General features: G+C 40.5%; 4 protein-coding genes across 8 annotated transcripts in view; 1 reads left to right on the top strand and 3 right to left on the bottom strand.

Annotated features, from left to right (window-relative positions):
- The window catches only part of arhgef12b (Rho guanine nucleotide exchange factor (GEF) 12b), a 52,549-nt gene extending 47,772 nt beyond the window's left edge, over window positions 1-4,777 (top strand). For all 3 annotated transcript variants that reach the window (XM_062536125.1, XM_062536124.1, XM_062536123.1), the window contains 3 exons: window positions 1,518-1,702; window positions 2,046-2,118; window positions 2,316-4,777. In XM_062536125.1, the coding sequence (XP_062392109.1) occupies window positions 1,518-1,702; window positions 2,046-2,118; window positions 2,316-2,326 (269 nt within the window). In that variant the 3' untranslated portion in view covers window positions 2,327-4,777. The remainder of the gene's footprint in view (window positions 1-1,517; window positions 1,703-2,045; window positions 2,119-2,315) is intronic.
- Window positions 4,778-5,756: 979 nt separating this feature from the next.
- Window positions 5,757-9,245, bottom strand: cenatac (centrosomal AT-AC splicing factor). Of its 2 annotated transcripts, none has more exons than XM_062535548.1 (11): window positions 9,041-9,245; window positions 8,588-8,754; window positions 8,392-8,490; window positions 8,232-8,298; window positions 8,070-8,132; window positions 7,792-7,853; window positions 7,473-7,590; window positions 7,353-7,383; window positions 6,825-6,923; window positions 6,588-6,720; window positions 5,757-6,131 (listed from the first exon to the last, which is right to left on the bottom strand). In XM_062535548.1, exons 1-11 carry the CDS (start codon window positions 9,155-9,157, stop codon window positions 6,014-6,016), a joined length of 1,074 nt encoding a protein of 357 aa, XP_062391532.1. In that variant the 5' UTR covers window positions 9,158-9,245; the 3' UTR covers window positions 5,757-6,013. The 2 variants fall into 2 exon arrangements, with proteins under 2 accessions (XP_062391532.1, XP_062391533.1); XM_062535549.1 differs by having other exon boundaries at window positions 7,473-7,587.
- A 566-nt stretch (window positions 9,246-9,811) lies between these two features.
- upk2 (uroplakin 2) lies at window positions 9,812-11,301 on the bottom strand. The gene is made up of 5 exons (XM_062535546.1): window positions 11,140-11,301; window positions 10,730-10,873; window positions 10,471-10,588; window positions 10,319-10,377; window positions 9,812-10,161 (listed from the first exon to the last, which is right to left on the bottom strand). The coding sequence occupies exons 1-5, from the start codon at window positions 11,189-11,191 to the stop codon at window positions 10,019-10,021; spliced, it is 516 nt and encodes a 171-aa protein (XP_062391530.1). The 5' UTR covers window positions 11,192-11,301; the 3' UTR covers window positions 9,812-10,018.
- A 299-nt stretch (window positions 11,302-11,600) lies between these two features.
- On the bottom strand, window positions 11,601-22,282 carry pou2f3 (POU class 2 homeobox 3). Of its 2 annotated transcripts, XM_062535544.1 has the most exons (13): window positions 22,144-22,282; window positions 21,742-21,798; window positions 19,993-20,027; window positions 18,538-18,639; window positions 17,975-18,083; window positions 17,325-17,413; window positions 15,934-16,116; window positions 14,912-15,053; window positions 14,578-14,711; window positions 14,007-14,171; window positions 13,546-13,585; window positions 12,958-13,072; window positions 11,601-12,839 (listed from the first exon to the last, which is right to left on the bottom strand). In XM_062535544.1, the coding sequence occupies exons 2-13, from the start codon at window positions 21,788-21,790 to the stop codon at window positions 12,797-12,799; spliced, it is 1,206 nt and encodes a 401-aa protein (XP_062391528.1). In that variant the 5' UTR covers window positions 21,791-21,798; window positions 22,144-22,282; the 3' UTR covers window positions 11,601-12,796. The 2 variants fall into 2 exon arrangements, with proteins under 2 accessions (XP_062391528.1, XP_062391529.1); XM_062535545.1 differs by lacking the exon at window positions 22,144-22,282 and having other exon boundaries at window positions 17,975-18,080; window positions 21,742-21,887.
- Window positions 22,283-23,659: the final 1,377 nt, after the last annotated feature.

The raw sequence follows: 23,659 nt of genomic DNA, 5'->3' as shown, positions 1-23,659 counted from the left end.
CTGATTTAGACTCTAGCGAGTTGCTCTGCCATTGCAGTTTCAATGTGATATTTATTCTAGAGCTAAATGCCCATGGCTGGCTCTTACAGTATGTATGTGCATTATTAAACTATACTGCTGTCATAAGATAGAGAGAGAGACAATAAAACTTTTAACCACATTTTTAAAAACATTACAATTAAGTCGTACAATTACAATGACAACTAGAAATGCAATTCCAAGGAATTACCAGTGCATGAAAATGCAAAAAAAGTTATAGATAGATAATGTAGATATGGTTACTAAGGTGTAGCTAGGGTAAACATGGTGGTTGCATAGTTTAAAGAGAGTTGATAGTGTTAAGGTAGACATTTTAAAGCTTAAACATTCCTGTTCTAACTTAACTAATGATTTCTAACAGTTATTGTAAAAATGATAGCTATGTTAACAATGCTAACCAGGTTGATAAGCTAACTTAGCTGATGATTTCTAACAATAATGCTAAAAATGTTAACAATGCTAACTATGCTAACAATGCTAACCAAGTTGATTAGCTAACTTAGCTAATGATTTCTATCAGTTATGCTAAAAATGCTAACTATGCTAACAATGTTAACTATGGTAACAATGCTAACCAGGTTGATAAGCTAACTTAGCTAATCATTTTTAGCAGTTATGCTAAAAATGCTAACTATGCTAACAATGCTAACTATGTTAACAATGCTAACTAGGTTGATTAGCTAACTTAGCTAATCATTTCTAGCAGCTATGCTAAAAATGCTAACTATGCTAACTAGCTAACTTGCTACTGAGGACTTCTATTTTGAAACATTTGTTGATAGGGTATCCATGGCTGCCACTATCAGGAATAAAGAAGTTACTATAGTAAAATCATGTTGGTTGCTATGGAAACGGTCATAAACGCTTAATTTTAATGGTTGCTATGTTGGTTGCAGGTACATGGAGGTCTCATGTAGTTGACTGGAGGCATAGTTGAAGATAACTGACAGTTGGAATGGTTGAACAGTTAGATAGTTGAGTAGTTTCAATGGTTAAATGATTTAATAGTGTATTATTGCAGTGAGGACTTTTATTTTGAAACAGTTGTGGAAAGAGAGTTTAACAGGATATGTAGTCTTCACAGAGATTGTATGCTGCCTGAGAGAGAGAGGGCTGCTGCAGGTGGGGCTGGCCACCTGGCATAAGATTCTAATTGCTTAATGATCCGATTGTGATGTCATAGAGGCCAATGTTAAGTCTATGGGGAAATTTTGAATAGTTTTTAATTTATAGTTTAAAAAGTATAAAAGTTACAAAGTTGAAAAATACTTAGCAGCATTCCCCTATTTAAGACCTACGTTGTGACGTTTGAATGAAGTTTCTAAGTTAAACGGTTCAAGCTGAATAGAAAAAATGAATTTGGTAAGCGGAATAATAATAATAAGAAGAAGAAGAAGCCTAGGAAGAACAGTACAGTGCATTTGCATGCACTGTAATAAATGGGCATACAAAGGACTAAAATGTTGTGCTTGTGACAGCTCTTCTCCTAGAAGGATACGGAGGGTTTGAGGAGAGCAGCACTGACGATGACATCCAGGGGGGCGACTCGGATGTTGACGTGACGAAGCTCCTCTCATCGTCACAGACAACAGGCGTACCCAACCTCAGCCGGCAGGTCATGACCCACATACGCCTGCTACAGGCCAACCTGCAACACCTCAAGGTTTGGGCCGCCACGCATTTCTTTTTTTTTTTTTTTAAGTATATCTTTTGGGCTTTTTTTGCCTTTATTTGTATAGGACAGTGAAGGGTGAGACAGGAAGTAAGTGGGAGAGAGAGATGGGGTGGGACTGGGAAATGACCGCAAGCCGGACTCGAACCTGGGTCCCCGTGGGCACTCGGACCCATATGTGGTATGAGCGCTCTAGCCTGCTGCGCCACAGCACCACGCATTTCTCATTTTGAGGCGCTTTGAGTTGAATTTGTTAATCTGTCAACCAGTTGTTCTGTCTGTTCCATTTCCCTGCCTTTACCCAACATGCTTGTTTCTAAAAATTGCTTTGCAGGAGGTGGAGATAAAGTATCATGAACTTCGCCAAAGCCTCGCCGAAGCAGCTACTGACACAGTGGATAGCAAAGGTACTTTTCTAAAAAAGTGAAATATTTCAGAAGTGTGCAGACTTTTCAAGCATTTACCATTTTTTTTTCCCTACCAAAGGGAGATTGTCTCTGCCATTTCTAAAGACTGGCCTGTTTTCATTTCGTCTGGCCGAGAGTAAAGTTTTTTTATGCAACCCCCCCCCCCCCCCCCCCTTTGTTCTTCTGCCCTCTTTTAGACAAGAGTTAGTGATTCAGGGAGACGCTCCTCTGCTCTTGCCTGGAAAGACGAGCATGGGAGGTCAGGGGTGTGGTGTGTGTGGTGGACACTTATCTCCAGCGTGCCTCCCCTCCCCTCCCCTCCCCTCCCCCCTGTGCTAACACACTGACATGGACACAGTCCGCTTGGAGGAGGCGGCCACAGAAGATGGCGGTGTAGTGCGTCACACGTCCTCTCAATTCCCCTCCACTCTTTCTCCCAGATCCTCCACTCAAGCGGAGAGAGCGCATCCTGCGCACATCTTCTGTGCACATCTACCAACTCAACAAAGAACAAAGTTACTTGGCGTAGCCTGCTTTCTCAGAGATCTTGGGGTTGTATTTATTGGAATTGATGTGAATGTTGAGATTTCCTGATGCCTACACTCACTGGTGATTTTTCAGGAGACTTCTCCCATTTTATTTGAACCAGCTGTATTACCACATAGGGAGAGAAGACTGTTGCGCTCCATGGTCTCTAGTCTATTCTGCCATTCCTTGGGCCTGTTCACGTTTGCTGATCCCTCTCTTCAACGGTGTAGAGAGTTTCAACAGGGCCTCTGTTGACATGAAAGGGAAATCTTCATAAAGTTATGAATTCGTCACTGATATGAAGACTTGTTACGAGGCCAAATCAGAAACAAAATGCTGAAGAATGCTGTCCCAGATTTCATATTGAACTGAAAAAAGAGAGAGGTCAGGAGTTAATTTTTTTTTTAAAGAAATATGACCTCAGTTGTGTCTATATCACGTCTCGGTAGAATTGGGTAACTCCTGTAGTAGTCTGTCCTTTATAAGGACTACGTAACAACTTAATAAGCACAGCATAACACACGAGGATGAGGATTATGTTAACAATCTTTATACATATTGTCATGCATGCTGCACTGTGTGTATGGTGACCTAATTTGCCCGTCTCCACATGAAATACCTTGAATGTTAATGTTTTGTTAATGAGCACAATATCATGCCTAGGAAGAAACTTAGGTTTAGGCGTGAGTGGAACTGTAATAAATTGCCTCTTTCCACCACAAAAAAAAAACCTTTGATAGACACGATTATATATCTCCTCGGACTCAATAACCCTGAATCACTGAATTGTTAACACAGGAATTAAGGAAGACACAGATACAGTTACACACAATGTGCCCATTTGATGTCGTAATAGTTATTGGGACGTCTGTTACAGCAGAGATGGTTGTTCAGGTCATGCAGTTACAGCAGTGTTTCCCACTCTTGTTCAGCATGTGTTCAAGCCCACCTTGCATACTGTCTAAACGCATCTTAAATCAGGTAAAGGTAGGGTGTGTGCGATTTGAGGCCAATACAATTTCTGTCAAATTCAGCGCATTGCTCTGCATGCTCCTCTAGCGGTCTGTTCAATCCTGTAGCAACATTTGTGAAACAAACGTGGTGGTTCAGGCCACCAAGCGTCATCATTTGATTGGCTATTGAGCTTAAATGTCAGCCTTTCACCAAAATCCCAGACTCTGCCTTGAATGACAGAACATCTGGACTACACTTATTTCAGTCAGATGTGCAGAAGCAGTATGAAGGAGAGAATACCCTGTAATTCAACAGCATTCTGTTTTCCCAGCAAGGTACACAACGTCTCAAGTAGTACCCAAGTAATAGAGGACAGTGATGCTCTATACTCCAACTCCACAGAGGGAGTTTCATGATTGATTCCTACTTATTATCCTTTAAACGGATATCCAAAATGAGGCTATCAGCACAGAGTAGTCAGATTAGGATGTGACTGGAGTCATTTCAACACTTTTCATCAGGTACGTTGAAAGTAATGTTCACCTTGTAGCATACAGACAGATTCTACTGATCACATGCTGTGGAGCAATGCATTTCTCTCCCAACACAAATGGCTTGGTAGCTGTGTTGTGAGGCAACATATCCTTTGCCACAGCATCCTTTGGAATGAAGCTACTGAAGATCTCTTCACCTTCACAGGCGAGGACAAAAATAACAAATCTGTAAAAAAGTGTACAAACATTGAAACAACGTTGGCCGAACATGCAAAAAGTCCCCATATTTTGCAGGACTCGTTCAACCACATGAGTTATTGGATTTCATATATGAAGAAACAAACACCAGAGCTTATGAAATGATGGTGTATGGTTTATTTTAAATGTAAAATTGTAATTATGAACACTGCATCTCTCACCAGAAGAGTCCTTGAATGTGTGCTCTCCTGCTTTCTACACCTTATGTATTGTTTTAACATAAACTACTAAGACGAAAAAAAGACTGCAAGGTATTCCCTAAATATTAATGTTACCTGTATTTTTATTATTTTGTCTAGATGTTCATGAGGTATTATATTTTATGAAGAACACTATTATGATCTTTGGCTTTCTGTTGAAATCATTAATAACTTTTAGTTGAGAGATTCTATTAAATTTGAAACTGATACAATGTCAAACATAAACCAGACTTGCGTTGTCCTTTTCTTCAATTCAAGATTGATCTGAATGAACACCCTGCCACTGCAGCACTACATTCTTTATAAAAGATAAATTAAATTAAACTGCTAGACATCTAGCAGTGATATACAGTGGCTATAGTAAGTATTCATACCCATGCTAAAGTTGACTAAAAAGAGGAATATAAAATCATCTTTTGAGAATTGATTGTAATGCTTTAATTCAAAAAATGAGTAAAAATCAAACCGCTAAGGACACTAATTTTCTTTGTGATTGAAGAATGTATCGTAAATAGATAAATGTTCTTCCTTAAATACAGGGAGCATAAGTAATTGACCCCTATGTTAAATTCCCATAGGAGCAGGAGGATTTTTAATATGTTTTTATTTTTAAAGGCCAGCTATTTCATGGATCCAGGATATTATGCATTCTGATAAAGTTCCCTTGGCCTTTGGAATTAAAATAGCCCCACATCATCACATACCCTTCACCATAGCTAGAGACTGGCATGGTGCTTTTTCCAGTTAGCCTATTAGCCTGTTTGATTTGCATTGAGCTCAATGAGCATCAAACAGGCTAATAGGCTACCTGGAAAAAGCACCATGCCAATCTCTAGCTATGGTGAAGGGTATGTGATGATGTGGGGCTATTTTAATTCCAAAGGCCAAGGGAACTTTATCAGGATGCATAATATCCTGGATCCATGAAATAGCTGGCCTTTAAAAATAAAAACATATAAAAAATCCTCCTGCTCCTATGGGAATTTAACATAGGGGTCAATTACTTATGCTCCCTGTATTTAAGGAAGAACATTTATCTATTTACGATACATTCTTCAATCACGAAGAAAATTAGTGTCCTTAGCGGTTTGATTTTTACTAATTTTTTGAATTAAGGCATTACAATCAATTCTCAAAAGATGATTTTATATTCCTCTTTTTAGTCAACTTTAGCATGGGTATGAATACTTACTATACCCACTGTACATCACTGACTGAAAAAAAAAAAAACACATTGCAGGAATGATGTGTAAAAAACCCCATTTCTTCATACATTAACAATTTCAAAAGTAAGGACTATCTTCTAACCAAACCAACAGTCTAGTAAATGTAAACATGTGATAAAGTACAGTTGAAGTAAGACAAATTAAGAATCTTGTCCTCATATGCTTGATCACTATGACACTATACAATATAAACAAATGGATTTTTTAAGCCACGGGGGGACTATGCATCTACACATTACTGGGAGTTGGTGTCAGTGTTGTTGGACTTCTTTGCCCTCTTTCCAACTTTCCCCCAATGGCCGCCCTTTCTCTTTCGCTGACCTGCCGTCCCCTCCTCCTCCCGAAACTGATGCCTGTGTGCGAGAGCAGATCAATAAATCAATCTATCACATCCCATTAAAACATTACAGAGAGGAACTGGAGACAGATATTAGAAAGCTGGATACTGCATTGTCCATCGAGTTCTCTTAGGGTGGCATACGTAACCACCTTACTGTCTGTGGGCAACACTTGTCAGCAATCACCTAAGCGCACCCAGGTAACATCTAAAAGTAGTACTAGGGGGCTAGTAGGGTGAGTTCCGAGTAAGAAAATACTCGAGTTTTGCGTTCCCACATACAGCCACCCGTTTGATATCTGTTTGACATCCGGATGTCTAGCTCATGTGGGAAAGGGGTTAGCGACACCTACTTCTGTATTGTCCTCCAGTGATCGTTGCCCACACCATGAGGGCGCTATATTTTCGTAGGTTCTGGAGCCCAATGCGGTATCTAGCTTTCTAGTATCTATGACTGGAAAGGTTTCCCAACCTGGACTGCCATCGTCTACCATTGTTCCACACGCGACCAAAAGATGGTAGCCAGTTGGCATCCGTGTGTGAACTGTGGTCGAAATTGGCTCCAACCCGATTTGGTGGAAGTTTCTTTAGCTTCTCTTGCTCCTCTAGATAGGGGGAGAAAAGTTGGTAAGTAAGTATGACAGTCAAAGAAGAAAGATGATTAATCTTCCATGTAAATAAGGAATGAAATAAGTCAATTAAGGATTACTTTGCTTCAGGAAGTCTTGCAGCGATGGCCCGATGGCCTGAACTGTCGTCTCTGAGTGACCCTCTTGAGGATCTTCTTGCATCCACGGGGGAATGGCTCCTACAGGGAAAAAGCCAAAGTTTTATATACGGATAACATCTTTGATCAGATGGGCCATCCTGGTACATGTTTGTGGTGCTTGAGAACTCATTTCTATCATTCAATAATACCTCAACAGATCAGCATTAGCATGCTTGTTTTACATGGCAAAAAAACTGAAGTGTACTTCCGCTAGACAACTAACATTTGCATTGTTGCCTCCACTATTAGTGTGTGTGAGTGACATGTAAAATGCTTTCAGTGTTTCATTGAATAGAAAAGCGCTATACAAACGCAGTCTATTCATCATTTACAGAGATTGGTCAACTTTGTCCTGAAGATATGTGTGTGTGCTACCTCCACATCCTTGAGTAGAGAAGGTTAGAATTGTATCATAGATTTTTAACATATCACAGACAGTCTCCATAGCCTTTATGATATCATCCTCACCTGTGTGGACATTTCCACTGCCCGAGGAGTCCTGGGGAAAAGAAAGAAAATAATGCCATTAGGTTGTCTAATACACTTCTCAAACACTTGAGGAACACAAACTCACTAAGAAAGATCTACCTGATAGCCGATGAAAGTCAAGCCACTCTCTGTACCGGTCCACCGACTCTCCACCACTGGATCAACCCGGCTGGGCCCTGGTTGGCTGTTCTGCCCTTGAGACCTTGAAAAGGAGCTTCTTGCCCAATCAAAACCCATGTTGTTCAGAGGGTGTGCTTGCTCTGCCCACGAGGGCATTGTACATATGTGCATGTGTCTTTAGAACGCCACTCATTACATTACATTACATTGCATTGCATTACAGTACATTACATTACCATGAGGCTTAACACAAAGTATTGATAAAGTTGATAAAGTAACCCAAGTCCGTTGTCCTTACCCGCCCAAGGCCTCAGAATCCTGTTGGGCTTGCTCAGTGGATTGCTCCAGTTCTGGGTCACACTAGGTTTTATTCAGGAAAAGTCAACAATGGTTTGCAAGATCCTACCATACTGCGTTCTAGAAAACCTCTTTTCCAGATCCAGCACTCACAGAAGAATAACAGATTGATCTCACACTCACAGGGTTGATTTTATACAGATCGTATTCTATGACAAATATGAATACACAACACCCCTTATGATGTGGATACTGTTGTTGAATCCTGGAAAAACAAACCTCAATGATCGCATGAAGAACCTCACTGCGATGCTGCTCCTGGGCTCGTATAATGGCTGCTTGCTGCGAAAAAAACAGGGGAAAACCCCAATGTAAGTATCACCATAAGTAGCTCAAAAGATGCATATGGCTGACTCATTAACCCAGAGTATGTCAGTTTACCTCTTTGATGTGAACATCCTCTTTCTCCTCGAAGTTTTCAAGAGCCTTGGCAACTTCTTCCTTAAACCTGAGAGAAACATTGATTTATAGTTCTATCTGTCGGAGACCAGCAGTTAGATTACTTATGAGAGACCAAGCATCCAGCCATCATTAAATTTACCTATCAATGTCCTCTGACGGAATTATACATTTATCCCTGAGCTTCGAGTCAGCTTGATTCTGCCACCAAAACTTGAGTGTATTTTTTCGGTGCTCGGGACTGAGGAAAGACAAAGCCAACGTCATATCTCAAACATCAACTTCTCAGTACGATTTCCAATCTTAATAAAACATTTCAGATCAACAGATGGGCTTACGTGCTCATGTGCTCCAGCAAACCGCCGAACAACACGGTGAGGTTTCCGTTAGAAACATGCTTTGGTACCTCGAGATCACAGCAGTAACACCAGAAGTTGCACTGGTGTTCAGTACTGGAATACTTCTCTACCTGAGGGATCTTGATGGTTCGCCTCGCTTCTTTCACCTTGCGTTAGAAAATGAAAGTGCATGACATTATGTTCAGACTAATTTCACAATTAAGAAGCCTGACAGCCTATCATCAAAATGTAGGCTAGCCTACTGCACTGCAGCAGTGATGATGACTGCTGCTAACGGCTAACATGGTAACATAGTGAATTCCGTTTGCCGTGCCATTTGCTATCAAGACATGTCAAAGCCTAGTACTGCCGTAGGTTCAATTCTTTTACCCAGCTTTATCCATCATATGTGCATGGCATTTAATGTACAGTAAGCGTAACTGGCAACGATACCTTTTCCAAGAACTTCACGAGGACCACTTTTAGTTTAGCTTGATGACTTTTCCCAAAGACATGCCCTCTGCCAGTGAAATCGGTCTGTCTGCATATTGCACAATAAAATGCGCCCATTTTATCTGTCTATTCTATCTGTAATTGCACATAATTTCAATCATCATTTGGAGGCATCATTTTGGTGTTAACATGTTCAAAACTGGTTCAAAACAACAGCTCTTGTTCCGGTAAATTTGTGACGTTGCGCGTAAGAGCGATAGTAAACTGAAATATTCACTACCGCCATCTTCAGGCTTGGAAGTTGTTCTCATCGGCCAAGCTAAACATTCAGGTCGAAGTGAGTTTATTCAAAGTCTTTTTAAAGCATATAAGTGTCTCTGGTTTATTTTATGGAAACCCAGAATTGACCGGTCCAGTTTACATTATAGACCCTCGTTTAATTTGTTTATGTCATTATCTCGAGATAACATTTTTGTTGTCATCATAATAACTCAAAGTTATCTCAAGATCAGGAGGACATGCCAAAATGCTAACATCATGGGAAAAAATGCCAACTGAGCAAAAAGAAGATAGCCTACCTTGACAATGACATATTATCACAGACGTAAGTGTAAGATTATTGGCAATGGCAAATACCTTTTAACATAGTTTCTAACATAGTTTGCAAATGAAAACTCATACTTTGTTGCATCAGGTTATCATGTTTTTCTCCTTTATTGGACAAAACAACCAGACAATAAGCATATGGACAATAATACAGGGATACAAGGATAGGCTACAAGGATAGAGGTTTATTGCATTGCATAGCAGTATATAACATATTAGGCTACCATGAGGCTTAACACAAAGTATTGATACAGTTGATAAAGTAACCCACAGACCACGTACAGACCTAGAACACCTAAGTTGGACAGTCATGTATGCATAGACAGAAAAAAAGCATCAATGTGTAATGTTTCTAAATAGATTATTTTTGCTTCAGTCATCATCATTTGATAAGACAATAGTGACAGTGAGGGCCACCATCAGAATGAACATGGCAACAGACAGTATCACAGTAATAACGATCATGGCTCCACTCCGGGCTGGAAGGCCGATGTCTATTTCTCCATAGTCCTGTCCTGTAAATAGGATACCGCATTAAATGGTGGCAGAACTATTTGTGGGCTAAATGTTGCTGAGACTATTACACTACAGTAGGCCTACTGTATATTAGAGCTCAATTACAGCCAACAGGCCTAAGTCTACAAAAATTAAAACTGCAATCAGTGGAATTACCTGCTTTTGTAGTTGCTAACACAATATTGCTCTGGTTTGATCCAATCTGGAACTGGAAACTGGCAAAGGAACGACATGGTAGCCTATATCAAATTTTACCTATGTGATAAAAACATGAAATACCTTATACACAAATACATAGGAAATATTACCTATATGTAGTTCCACTAGCCAGACCTGACACTTTGTATCCAATCCTCCTTGAGACCAAGGAACCGGCATCTGTTGTTGTCTCACATGAAGGCACTTTGAATATGTTTTCCAAGGTCCCTGTGGGATAATGAAAATACACTATTTAGCATAATACAGTACATGAATATGAATTTTACTTAATGTACATTGTACCGTAACTAAGCAATGTACAGTACAATCTAGGCTACCTTTTAAAAAAAAAAAACAGTTTGTACTTACAGCTGTCCATGGTGTTGTTGATTGTGTATTTCAGGCTCACGTTCTGACCCTGGAGACTGCATGGCGGCAGACGCAGCAGCACGGAGTCGGTCAGTACTCCTGATACAACCCCATCCTCTTCCTTCAGGACATTCGTGAGGAAATCTGGAAATGGAAATGTGAATATTTTGAAGAGTACTCTAAGGTCAGATGAAAAGGGTTATGCCATGTCTAAGATAATCTACAGATATGTGACAACAACACTAACTTGTGGGAAGTTGTTGCTTAAAGTTTTAAGATTTTGTTTTAAGTCAGTTTAACAATTCAGTAATCAATACATAATGTCAATATCATGTTATATCATGAAAAAACATGAATGTACAACATAAACCCTTTCGTTGCATTTTATCCAAATGGAAAAACTCACAAACCTGCATTGGTGTGCTCTAAAAGTGCTCCCACGAAGAGGAGTACGGTCAACATAGTTGCCCAAGGTGAGCCAAACTGCGTATGTTGTTGGAAAATAACGGGGTAAAATGATATTGGAGCAGAAATGGAACTGGAACAACAGGAAGAGAGTTTTAGGCAGAGTGCACTGACACCGGCTATAGAGGTACACACTAAAACAGGTTTGGCAAGGTGGTGTGAGTTTTCTTCTTTTTTTTTTTTACACACCCGCCATTGTCCAATGTTTGTTCAGTTAAACTGAATTTAGGAGACTTGGCTGCTGGAGATTGTTCCCTGTCTTTGAAGTTTTTGAGAGAGTTCTATTTACTTAAATTTCAATATTTGCACTGCCATCTTCTTGTCTTGACAGATTTACTGTTAAATACACTCATGTGAGAGATAACAACAATATATTAAACAACTGCAAATTAGGATTTTATTTAGTTAAATAAAGAATAACAGTAGTGGTAAGCATTTTCACTCATTTCACACAACATCAATGGCGTACTATACAGCATTTCTTTACAAGCAATGAAAAGAGGACAATTTACTGAATGGAAATTCCATCATTTATATCCGTTGCAAATGTACAAGCATTCACTCAATGGTAACCTCTTCTGAGGCCCAATTTACTATCAACATTTTCTCTCTGGATTTAAAACAACAAGCAAAAAATTCAAATAAATATAAAAAAAACATTTCTTTTTCTGGAGATTTTTTGATGGTGGCACATTGCTCTACCATTGCCCATTTTCTCTACCAGTTTTTAAAGTCCTGCCACCCACATCTTGTTTTCCTTCATCTGCTGTAAATATATTATATCGGTTGCTCTCATATTAGCTTTGAACAAATCACCTGGAGTGGCTAACATGCAAACAGTGGAGAGAGGACAGTAGAGGAATAATCGTAACTCCAGACGCTGGACAGGCATGTGGTGTGTGGCTATGGAGCAGTGTCATTATACTGGACACGTGATAAGCAAACCTCTAATATTCTGCTGAAATCAGGCATTACAATACCGTCATTAAAATTTAAGTTCAAGGAAACTTTATGTCAACTTCTTTGATAGATAATAAGCACATACCTCCAAATGTTAGTATGTCCACATCTATTTTTTGCATATACACAAATATGTGTCTGCAATGTATGGGGTCTATTGGCCCCTGACAAACAAGCACAGGAGCAAGAACAAACAAACAGCAACAAATATAATGTAAACACACTGGTGTCAACGGATCTCCAAGGCAGCTATATATTTACATTTCTTCCCAAAGGGGTTGCCCATTCTTCTGTCCTCTTCTCGGTTGGCAAGACACCAAATGTCCTTGAGGAATTGGTTCTATGACATATGCTGATATTGAACTCAAACTTGTTTACGTGGCACATTGTTTTACCACACAACATAGGCTTACTGTGGAGAAGAGGAAACAGGAGATGTTCCAGTGAATAGAAAGCTAAGGGTGGTCCCTGCAAACCCCATTTTCAAAATCCATTTGACTTCAGTGAACAAAGGTCTTCATGATCGAGATTTAAAATGCATCGCCAAAATCCATTTGACGGCAGTGAAACAACGCAATGGCCTCCATGTACGGCAACAGGACCTGATCCACAGGTTCCGAAAGGTCCAGCTGGCTTGATCTGTTAGTGATGATAAGACGCATGACTCCACGAACGATACCAGGGCCTGAAAAGACAGCAAACACAGTGTCATACGTGGGTCGGGGGCTTGACGTAGCTTGATGTAAATGTAACATGGCACTGTGACCGCTAACGTTAAACGAAAGCCAATTGGCCTTGCATACCCTGCAGAGCTGAAGGACTGGTTGACCCCCTGGGAGGTCAGAGGGTTGGACACAGAGGAGATGCCGCTCGGAGATGACCCACGGCCTGGGCTGCCTGGGGATGAGCTGGAGGAGACTGAAATAACAAAATAAGCAACAAACAAGTTATTTATCCAGAAAAGAGGAGAACTGACATTTAAAAGAATGCAGGTCCAGACACTCAGAGTTGGTTTGAAAATTAAAAGGCCTTCATTTTAACTGACTGGAATAAAAAAAAAAAGAATAAAAAACACACTTAAAATCGATCATCTGTATAAACAAAAGTCCCGGAAGAGGAAATTGAATTCCAAAGCACCATATTTTCCCCTTCATGAATTACATCCCACAAAACAAATACCAGAGCAACACTCAGCAAACAGAATGCCCCAGTGAAGTGGAACAACCGAGATACATAACCAGAGACTATCATAACAGCCCTATCTGCCCCATAATGCACCACTGCATGAGACCAGAGTTTCCCCCTTCATCAGGTTGCCAACATGTGTCCAGTCCCATGATAAACAGCTCAATGTTTTGGTGCAGCATATTGTAATGATGGACAAGACTCACCTCCCCCTGTTGCAAGAGGACTGTATGGCCGGGTGGTGGGCTGTAATAGGAACAAGATGAAGAGGTTGGTGTCATCAGACGGCAAGGGTGGAAAAGTCCAGCATCAGAAAGTAAAAGTCCTACCACATGTCTGTGCCAACCATTTACTTAAACCAGCTGATTTGAATTGGCACAACCCTTCAGCCAGTTAGAGCAGCTAAGTGGTGAGATCATCTGTGTTAAGTGCACAGGCAGAGCCAATAGACATCTGAAGTTCTCCTACAAAAAAGCTGCCATCAGATCCGGCGAGGCTTTAAAGAACCCTTATGGGTTCCTTTGATGGACCCTTCAAAATGGTTTAAAGAACCATTTAGGGGGTACCATATATGAAGCATGCAATAGAACCATTTTTGGTTCTATATAGCAAATTTTTTGTGTGTTTTGAGTGTACTGACTGACATTCGGGGCTCAGAGAGACTCACCACTCTGGAGTTGAAATTGTGTGGTTTTATGGGGGAGGTGGACACCGGGCAGTAGATCCTCTTCTCTTTCTGCCGGCGGTTACAGAACCAAACACGAACCACCTCCTTTTCCATGGACAGCGTTTCAGAGATCAGTGCAATCTCCTCAGAGTTAGGCTTTGGGTTCTGCAAGGTTAACGTCAGTGTTAGTCTGTTAATATTTTCACGGTCAGTGGCAACCTCTTAAACAGAAAGCAAACAAAGAAATCCCTTGAGTAAAAAGAAAGAAAGAAAGAAAACAACAGAGGTAGTCTTGCAGAAAGTGTCTAAACTCCTTATTTAACACTGGTCACAACAAGTCTTTTTATAGCCTACTTGCTACAGGAAGTGCCTTGAATGTTTTGACATTTTTTATTCAAATTAATAAAATGTTTAGAGACCCAATCTGGTGAACAACTGCATTATTATACAGTAGGAGTATAAGAGAGAGTCAAAACAAAACAAAACAAAACAAAACAAAACAAAACAAAACAAAACAAAACAAAACAAAACAAAACAAAACAAAAACAAAAACAATGTTGATGTCACCTACATCTAAAAAGCGTTTCTCCAGCGTGAGTTTGATGTTGGTCTCGATGCTCGTCCTCTTTTTCCTCTTCCTGCCGTAGCCCTCCATGAGCTGAGGCAGCGTGGTGGGGTTTGGGATCGAGTCGGACGGCGAGTTCTCTGAGCAAAGACAACGCGTTACGTTACGTTGAGGGATTATCATACAGACACATGATTTTCTGCAGTAAAGAATAGTTACTGCATTGAAACCCATAGGAAACCATAGTGAATTTCCGTAAAGGGATACAGTATATCTTCAGGAAAAAGATTTGCCATCGAGGGACTTTATCTGAGGTTCACATTCAAAACTCAAAACACACCTGCATCACTCAGCCACTTCTCCAGCAGCGGCTTCAGCTTGCACATGTTTTTGAAGCTCAGGTTGAGCGCCTCGAAGCGTGAGATGGTGGTCTGGCTGAAGTCATTCCCATACAGCTTCCCCATGGCCAGCCCCACGTCACCCTACAGGTGGAGAGAGAGAGAGAGAGAGAGAGAGAGAGAGAGAGAGATAGAGAGACAGAGAGAAACCCCATGAGTCAGCCCCAACTCACACACAAAACTAAAGACATTGGCTGCGCTCCCAGAACTTCTTAGGAGCGCTCTAAGAACGTTCTTAGAGCGCTCTTAAGAAGTTCTTAGCACTTAAGAGCTTCTTAACGAATCTGGGAAACCCGGCCATTTACATTTACAGTATGCATCTCTTACTGTAACTTCATCATAAATAACGGTCCAGTAACAGCGCATCCCCATACGTTCTGAGAAAAGTGTGCATGAAACACTCGAGTGCGATGCAAATGCCCACACTGAATCATGATGAGGTCATAAAGGTCAGGGTATCACAGGGTGATTTAAACCTTATGTAAAGTAGCCCTCCTGCTGTGCTTTACATATTTCACTCCAGTAGAATAGGGCTGAATTTCAGTATCTGTGATTTAAATGCGTATTTGACAGACCTCATAGGAGTTGTGATGAGATGAAGGGGTAAAAAGGTTTCAGAAGAAGTTCAGTGTAGTCAAAATTACCCATTTATGTTGTTTCATCTAGTCTCATCTGAGATGATAAGGGATTGATCCTTACTACGTTATTCAGACTGAACACACTAAGCATCAAGATAACCAAGAACTTCTGAATCTGAGAAGTTGTGGGTTCAATACCCGACTTTCACCGTGGTGCCCTTTAGCAAGGCACTTAACCCCAGCCTGCTCCAGGGGGCCCTTGAAATATAACTGACAAATTATATAATGTGGATAAAAGCGTCTGCTAAATATATAAGTGTAATCTGTGTAATGTATCCAAAGGTGTTTGTTTTCAGGTGAGCAACACTCCCCCCGAGGTCCCTCACCTGCGTGAAGCCCAGTTTGATCCTCCTCTGCTTGAAGGACTTGGCAAACTGCTCCAGCTCCTCGAGGTCATTGGGTTCATCCTGCGGCGAAGGGCCCACGTGCGTGTGCTTGGGGACCTGCAGGTGAGACATCTCCAGGTGGCCATCTACTGTTGGCCCTGCCAGGCCGGCGCGACTCATGCCCTGAGGGGGACATCAGCAGCACATTTACTTGACTTGGCTCAAGGCAAAATCCCAGATGTAAATTGAGATTCTGCATGAACATTTGACTGCTTTTGAGTTACAACTGTTCTTTGAAACAACATTTGATTAAGAAATCCATCTGACGGAAAATGTAACACTCTATTATGCAGTTGTTGAGACCATTCTTTTGTTTCGTTGCTGTTTTGTGTTACTTTAAGCCGTTAAAGCATACGATCAAAGAGTAAACCTAACAAAAGAATGCTCTCAATGACTGTAAAATAGAATGATTATAGGATTGTACAGTAATTGAAGGTTCCATTTGATGACTGATGAACAATGAACTGAAGTGCCTGTTTTGAAAGGTAGACAATGAAAATTCCCGAACTGTACAGTATCCCTCCGGAATAACTTACAAAAAAAAACAACACTCAAATGTTTATGTTTATAGTTGAAGTGTTCAAATGCAAAACCCTCTAAACGCCACCTCCGTCAAAAATGAGATAACGATGGTGAATGAATGCTCTCCACAAGCAAATGAGTCTAGTAGAAAATACTGTAGTACAATCCTCAAATTGATTCATGTGTACATGTGGGTGTTTGTCTGTGTTATAGAGGAAGTGTGATTACATAAGGAAACACTGCAGGTCTTCATCGACTATGTGTGTGTGCATGTCGTCCTTTTAGATTATGATTCAAATCAATTCAATTAAATTAAAAAAAACTTTATTTATCCCGAGGGGCAATTTCTCCATGCAGGCATAGTGACATATAAGACGCACGACAAAAGACAAGACAAAGGGTTCTATCTGACATGCTGTCCACTTATCAGTATATCTCTAAGGGATTCTAAGATTTTGAAGCTCAGTATCTGAGAACTACTCAGAACATAGACAGAACCTTATAATTCTAAGGGGACGCTGTGTCAAAGTTAAAAATCAGGTAAGTCCAGAGCAACTTCCAGAGCCCAGGCCGTGTGGGTGTTGTGTTGTGTTGTGTTGTGTTGTGTTGTGTTGTGTTGTGTTGTGTTGTGTTGTGTTGTGTTGTGTTGTGTTGTGCTGTGCTGTGCTGTGCTGTGCTGTGCTGCGTTGCGTTGCGCTGCGTTGCGCTGCGTTGCGCTGCGTTGCGCTGCGTTGCGCTGCGCTGCGTTGCGCTGCGTTGCGTTGCGTTGCGTCGCGTCGCGTCGCGTCGCGTCGTGTCGTGTCGTGTACCTGTGGAGTGAGCGCGAGGCCAGGTTGATGGGGCAGCAGTCCAGCCTGGGACTGGGATGGTAAGGACAGGAGATTTGGCTGCAGCAGTGCTGTGGAGACAATCACAGCTTTAACACACACACACACACACACACACACACACACACACACACACACACACACACACAGCAAACAGCAGATCTACTGACTCAGCCTAATGTGATGAAAGATTCAAAGACAACCACGCTAGTGTAGCCGTAAATCAAGCCAAGTCATCTCGTTGCTGTGATTGGTGACTGAGTTAAGGTATGCATAGTGCAGTGTAAACACACCTGCATAACTAAACTCAGTCAAAGCAGCAAGATGATTCAAGATTTAGAATGTTCATTTGACATTTTTGAGAGTGTTCTTCACTTAAAAAAAAAAAAACGGATGAAGACATCATCCCCACAAAGTGTGCCATGTCTTTTTGCACATACACTCTTGAAAAAAGTTTTTTGAGGTGCTGTATAGAACCATGGAGGCTTTAAAGAACCCTCAGAGATTCCTTTGATGCACCTTTCAAAATGATTTAAAGAACCGCTTAGGGGTGCCATACATGAAGCGTGCAATAGAACCAAAATCTATATACTGCAGCATGTTTTTTTCTGCGAGTGTGGCTGTTCACTGACCCTGATGTGACGCCTGCGGCTGAGAGAGGAGGAAGGAGGGCGGCGAGGACAGGTGGGAGCCCGGCATCAGCACCAACTGTGGAAGAGTGTGTAACGAGTGGACGTCCTGCTGAGGGACACACGAGAGCTTTAACAACTCACAGAGCCGAGAGCACCATCATTTCCCAGCTATTAGCAGAGGGACACACGACAGCTTTAACAACTCACAGAGACAAGAGCACCATCATTTCCCAGCTATTAGCAGAGGGACACACAGGGGTTTAACAACTCACAGAGCCAAGAGCACCATCATTTCCCAACTATTAGCCGCGGCTTATACATTGAGTTTGAAATTTCCTCAGTTGTGAGTTTGATAGACGGTGGCAATTATATGGCATTGATATGGTTTTGATTCTTTTAACTTGCATAAAACACTGTCCTGTGGCACTATACACTATGTGGCTAATACACAGGAAATTACTGTATTCATATTAATATTATTAACATTATTATTTATTTATTTATTTTTTCTCAGGGGATTGTACAGTATGTGTTGGATTGCTAGAAGATTGGTAGTTCCTTACTCCAGCAAGCGACCCTCCAGACAGGTAGGAGCCTTGCGTCAGGTGGCATGTCTTGTGTGATACAGCTGAGTGAGGAGAATCGTTCAGGTCCTCGGTTTTGATCTGGATGCGGGAGGATGGCACAGGTTAAGGAGTCATGAGGAGACTGATGTAAGATCATACTGTATGAGCCACTGGCATACAGATAGCATGCACTGAAGGTTTGTAGTAATCGAATCAGAAAGGAGACTGTGTGTCCGTGTGAAGTTTTACCAATGAATTTCATGTTTTTTCTTCAAACTTCTATAGGAAGGTTGCATTATTAAAAGAGTATTTCATTGGACATTTGAGTGTCATAGGTTCATGCTTTAAGCCTAGGTGCCTACCTAGTGCTCAATGGATGATTATGAACTAACCCATTATGAGATTGTCTCAATTTCTCAATTTTCAATTGCTTCTGAAAGCACAATTTAGCATTTTGACCATTTTTGTTATTTTTGTTAGTTTTGAAGCGTCAAAATGTCAAAGTTAAAACAATATATTTTTATATTTCTGAATAGTTGGTGGCAGTTTTTAGAATGGAATGATAAAAATGTAATGAGTTTGAAGATAGCTTTAAAATGACACCAAGTATATGTCGTAATCAACCAATGAAACCAAAGTTAGACAGAATAAGATTTGGAGTACCAGCGACAAATGGAAAAACTTTTAACTGCTATAACTTTAAACTGAATAAAGCTATGACACTCAAATTTTTGGTGAATACCTATTTTAAAAATTTAACAACCCTAGAGAAGTGTGAAGACAAAACAAAATGTAATTGATTTATTGACATGGCATCACACACAACATGCAATGCCTCAAAGGTTCGTTCCATATCTGGGGGAATGGGCACGGGTGGGAAATCAATATCAGGTGGGCAGAATGGTGTAATAGCCCTCAGGTGTGTGTGTGTGTGTGTGTGTGTGTGTGTGTGTGTGTGTGTGTGTGTGTGTGTGGACTGCTCGATCAGTTGGCAGACTCGTTAAACGAGATAGAAGCTTTGACAAACACACACACCTTCCCTGTCCCCCGGCAGCCCAGTATGCAAATGTTTCCCAAGGCCTGAGGCCAGTTCCTGTACACTGGGATTCTACCTCCCGCCTAAGCCCTTTCCAAAGTTACACACAAGTCCTGCAGTATGCTTGTGATGTCAGACACACTACTGTGCCGATGGTGGAAAGCGGCTAAAAGTTGCGTCCTTTCTAAACGTTTTTTGTTTTCTAAAGATACATTTGTAGTATTCACTTAACACATGATCTTGTGTTTTATGAGAGGAGATATGAAAGGATAACCAGTATCTACTACATCTTTCTGGGAAGCATTATCTTAGAATCTGGATTTAAATATGACAGCCCTCGGGCTAACTCAGTGAAGCTCAAAGGAAAACACCTTAAGGAGAGCAGTTAAATATGCTCAGCTAAGGGCTGGACTTACTTGTCTGGTGAAATCAATTCCATTTTGTTCAATGTCTGAAATGTAAAAAAAAAGCAGACGAAAAAGATGGGGGAAAAATTAATGTATTGGACACACAAATGTGTTTTCAGTGGATGAAAGGATAATACTAATGGCAGAAGCATACAAATGAAGTCATCAATACATATATATATACACACATCAAAAAAGTTTGACAAATGGTACAATGACGAAATATAACACAGAGGAATTCAAGAGTAGGCCTAGCCAGGTAATCTTTCCTCATTTGCCATTCAAATGAAGGGCCAGTGACTTTGCGGTGAGCGCTGTGCTTGTTCATCCCACAGTATGGAAATGTTTCTGCTCTGGAGCCTAACTTCCAGTATGGAAATTAGCTCTGGATGCAAATGAGCAGGTCTCCTTGGCAACCCTTGAAGGGCTGGGCATTTGAATGCTTGTAGACCCCCTAGTCTTCCACCACTCAACATTATGACCTATATTTGTCATTACTTAATTTGTTTGACATGACGTTAATTTGTGTAACACTGTACATTTAAATATCTTAGACTAGTGTGTCACTCCTTACTTCATATCACCCAATAACCTAATATCAGAAAAGTTTTTGTGTTTCTTTATGCTATTTAAAAAAAGAACACAAAATGTTTTAGGTGTGATATGTTTCTGTAGATGACTTTCCAAGAAATTTTCTGTATGTCAATAAGCGTCGTCGCAAGCATAAACTCTTTCAATATTGTAATATCTAAAGGTTAGAGGTTCTTACAAGACTCGGAAAAAAACTTGTGCAAAGTCAAAGACAAAAGGAGTTAAAAACAAAGCCTGTAATAATCCAAACTAATAATACGAATGAAATTTGTAAACAAAACAGAATCTTCTTTTCAACCTACTGTATAATGCTCTCTTTTCGAGAACTTAATTTTAATAGAACAGTTCTGTGTATAAGTGGCACGTTTCAGTATAGCTGTTGGCTCAGTGCAAACACAGACAGGGACATCCTGTTAGACTAAGACGGTAAGAAGAAAGAAAAAAAGACAAAAACAATAACAAGCCCAAGTTCTCCACTCCTCATCCTTATCTGCCCTTTCCATGCCCTGGAGACAGCTGCTCTAACGTCACATCTATTCTTAAGAGCTTTTCCAAGTTCATTGGAACACCTGTCAAATTGATTGCCCTTTGATTAATAGCTGAAGAGCTAGTGTCATGGAGAGACAAGCCTAGACTTGGCTTTTGCCTAAATCATACAAAGAAAATGTAACAAAAGTATCAAACGCTTTACCCAGGCCAGAGTTCCAGCTCAGAAATTATTAACACCAAAAAAATGTTGGTTAAGTTATTACAATTATCATTTCTTTTTTTCTTCACAAAACTGTCAAGATGTATGAATTAGCATCGAGGACCACTATTCAAAACTGCCTTGAGTGAACAAGATACATGTTTTAGCAATAGAGATGTTTTCTTTTCCTAGTTTATTTTATAGTTTATAGTTTCAATTAAACTCAATTAATAAATGCCATTCCAGTAGTGCCTTCAAACACAATAATTATGTCCAATAATTCAACTTCGACTGAAGTATTTTTATTTAGCAAAAGCGTGGCTTAGGATACGAGCATCCTGCATAAGATGAGAAAAGCTGTTTAAAAATTGGCGGCAGAATGCGGCCCGACAGAATAGCAGAAAAACACACAAATTCAAAAGAAGAGCACCGCGGGTCTCGGGTGTGACAGTAAAAACAAGGAGTTGTGTCAGCCTTACCAGCTTGTTCATTCTGAGTTTCTGAAGCCTCCACATGCTCTGTGCTCATCTTAATATCTGTAATGATAAATACAGCTGATTTTCCTACTGGATCACAACTTTATGCGGGCACAGGGCAATTCAGCCAGCGCTCACAGTAAAATGATCTTGAGGTTATTCTAATGTGTCCAACTTTCAAATCAACTCCCTCATATAATCACTGTTGTAATATTCATAAGTTTGAAGGGTATCCCCGCTCAGTGAGCGCCAGTCTCTTCTCATCTCTCTGACCACTCACAGACACAGACACAGAGGCATAATGAACCAGTAACTGGCTAAGAACGTCAATTAAAACATGTGTAGGCCAAAAAGGGTATAAATGTATTACATGCATTAGAGCATTTCTGAATGGATGCCACTTACCCGGGCTTGAATCTGCTGTAAAGTCACAGTGGTGGTTGAACTAATGACTAGTTGTTTCCAGGCTTTCCTTGATCCTCTCTGTGATAATGAACGTGTATATTTCCACTTTATCTTGAACATCTACAGAGAAACTTTGACATTTCCCAAACTAGGTTAGTGGAGAAGCATTCACCTTTTGAGTATACTCCACCACCGGATAGATAGGCCATTTGCATAAGTCCCCTGGTTTGTCCTATCCAGACTGTGATGTTTTGCATAAGACAACAATGGACACTGTCGGCAGCAAACTTCGAAAAAGCTTCTCTGAAGCACGCGCGCACGTTTATGCGTGTGTGTGTGTATGTGTGTGTATTTGACAGCGTGCCTTTGAGAGAGTCTGTGCTGGACTTGTCTGTGCGGATCTTGTTCTAACCTTGGAAATGCTCATAGGTAGATGTAGAGTACATGGGGGAATGTAGGGAGTGGATCCAATCTACCTACCTCCATGTGTATTCTCATCCCGCTGTTCATTTGGCTGTTCTCTGCCCAGGTAGTGAGTGACTGAGCCTGGTGATGGGTGGTTGATCCACGGCCGCGTGATGGATCGGTTGGCTCACATGGCTTGTATTTGCATTATCGGAGAGATTATTGTGTACAGATGCAGCTCTCATTTGCTAGGGTTGTTTACCGCCACATTATGTTGCAAATTTAACCTGAAGTGCACAGTTTCTCCTAAAATAGCAATTAAGAAAAACTGTGCGCTTTATCTTAGCAGATTTTTTTTTTTTTTAAACATTATTGAAAACTATGTGCTTTTCATAATAACTTGTACAGTTAAGCACACTAGGCCTAGATTACTATAGATTACTGCATGTCCTAACACTCACAAAGCAGTAAAATAGTGGTAGTAGTAGTGATAGTATTTTTAAGTATTTGTAAGTAAGTAAGCATTTTATTTGTATAGTGCTTTTCACAGATAAAATCACAAAGTGCTTTGCAGTACATCATAAAATACACATAACAAGAATAAACAGATGACAATATAACATCATTCCTTAATTATTATTCAAAACCAATGCAATGTTCAGGGGCGCTGTCAGTATAGCATTGTAGCCTCTACATGATTTTCTTTAGGCTACCTCTGGGATCTGTTGGAGTCTTTTCTGTCTTCCTATCTGACGGATACTAGGCTTAATGTAGCAGCCTGTTGTTGTTTTCTGGTGACTTGAGTATTCTTTTGCAGAAATAGGCCCACAGACAGCACACCAGAGGATGTGGGCTACTCTACTAATCTCCAAAAGTGATCTTTGTCATGTAAATTGTTTTATTTAACCTTTATTTTACCAGGAAGGTCCAATTGAGACACAATGTCTCTTCTGCCAGAGAGTTGTGGTCAAGACTGTAGCAATAATTCAAATATGAATGGTGGGCTATAAAACCTGGTTGTTGGCCATTACCTGTGCTTAAAATAAATTCCTTATATCATTACCCAAAATTAAAACAATGCTCAGGGACATTGTGGAATAACATTGTATGT

Source organism: Sardina pilchardus, chromosome 5 (genome assembly GCF_963854185.1).
Source record: "Sardina pilchardus chromosome 5, fSarPil1.1, whole genome shotgun sequence".
Classification (NCBI taxonomy): Eukaryota; Metazoa; Chordata; class Actinopteri; order Clupeiformes; family Clupeidae; genus Sardina; species Sardina pilchardus.
The sequence above is the reverse complement of the archived record's forward strand: the minus strand, read 5'-3'. Positions and strand labels throughout refer to the sequence as shown.

Coding starts and splice junctions, on each gene's coding strand:
- upk2 (XM_062535546.1), bottom strand. CDS start 11,191: ATGTTGACCGTACTCCTCTTCGTGGGAGCACTTTTAGAGCACACCAAT. Junction 10,589..10,729: donor CAACAACACCATGGACAGCT/GTAAGTACAAAC, acceptor ATTATCCCACAG/GGACCTTGGAAAACATATTC. Junction 10,378..10,470: donor GCTAGTGGAACTACATATAG/GTAATATTTCCT, acceptor TTCCTTTGCCAG/TTTCCAGTTCCAGATTGGAT.
- pou2f3 (XM_062535544.1), bottom strand. CDS start 21,790: ATGAGCACAGAGCATGTGGAGGCTTCAGAAACTCAGAATGAACAAGCT. Junction 18,640..19,992: donor GAATTGATTTCACCAGACAA/GTAAGTCCAGCC, acceptor TCCCGCATCCAG/ATCAAAACCGAGGACCTGAA. Junction 13,586..14,006: donor ACAATTTCAACTCCAGAGTG/GTGAGTCTCTCT, acceptor TTCCTATTACAG/CCCACCACCCGGCCATACAG.
- cenatac (XM_062535548.1), bottom strand. CDS start 9,157: ATGGGCGCATTTTATTGTGCAATATGCAGACAGACCGATTTCACTGGC. Junction 8,299..8,391: donor CCGTCAGAGGACATTGATAG/GTAAATTTAATG, acceptor TGTTTCTCTCAG/GTTTAAGGAAGAAGTTGCCA. Junction 6,132..6,587: donor GGTAGACGATGGCAGTCCAG/GTTGGGAAACCT, acceptor TCTCGCACACAG/GCATCAGTTTCGGGAGGAGG.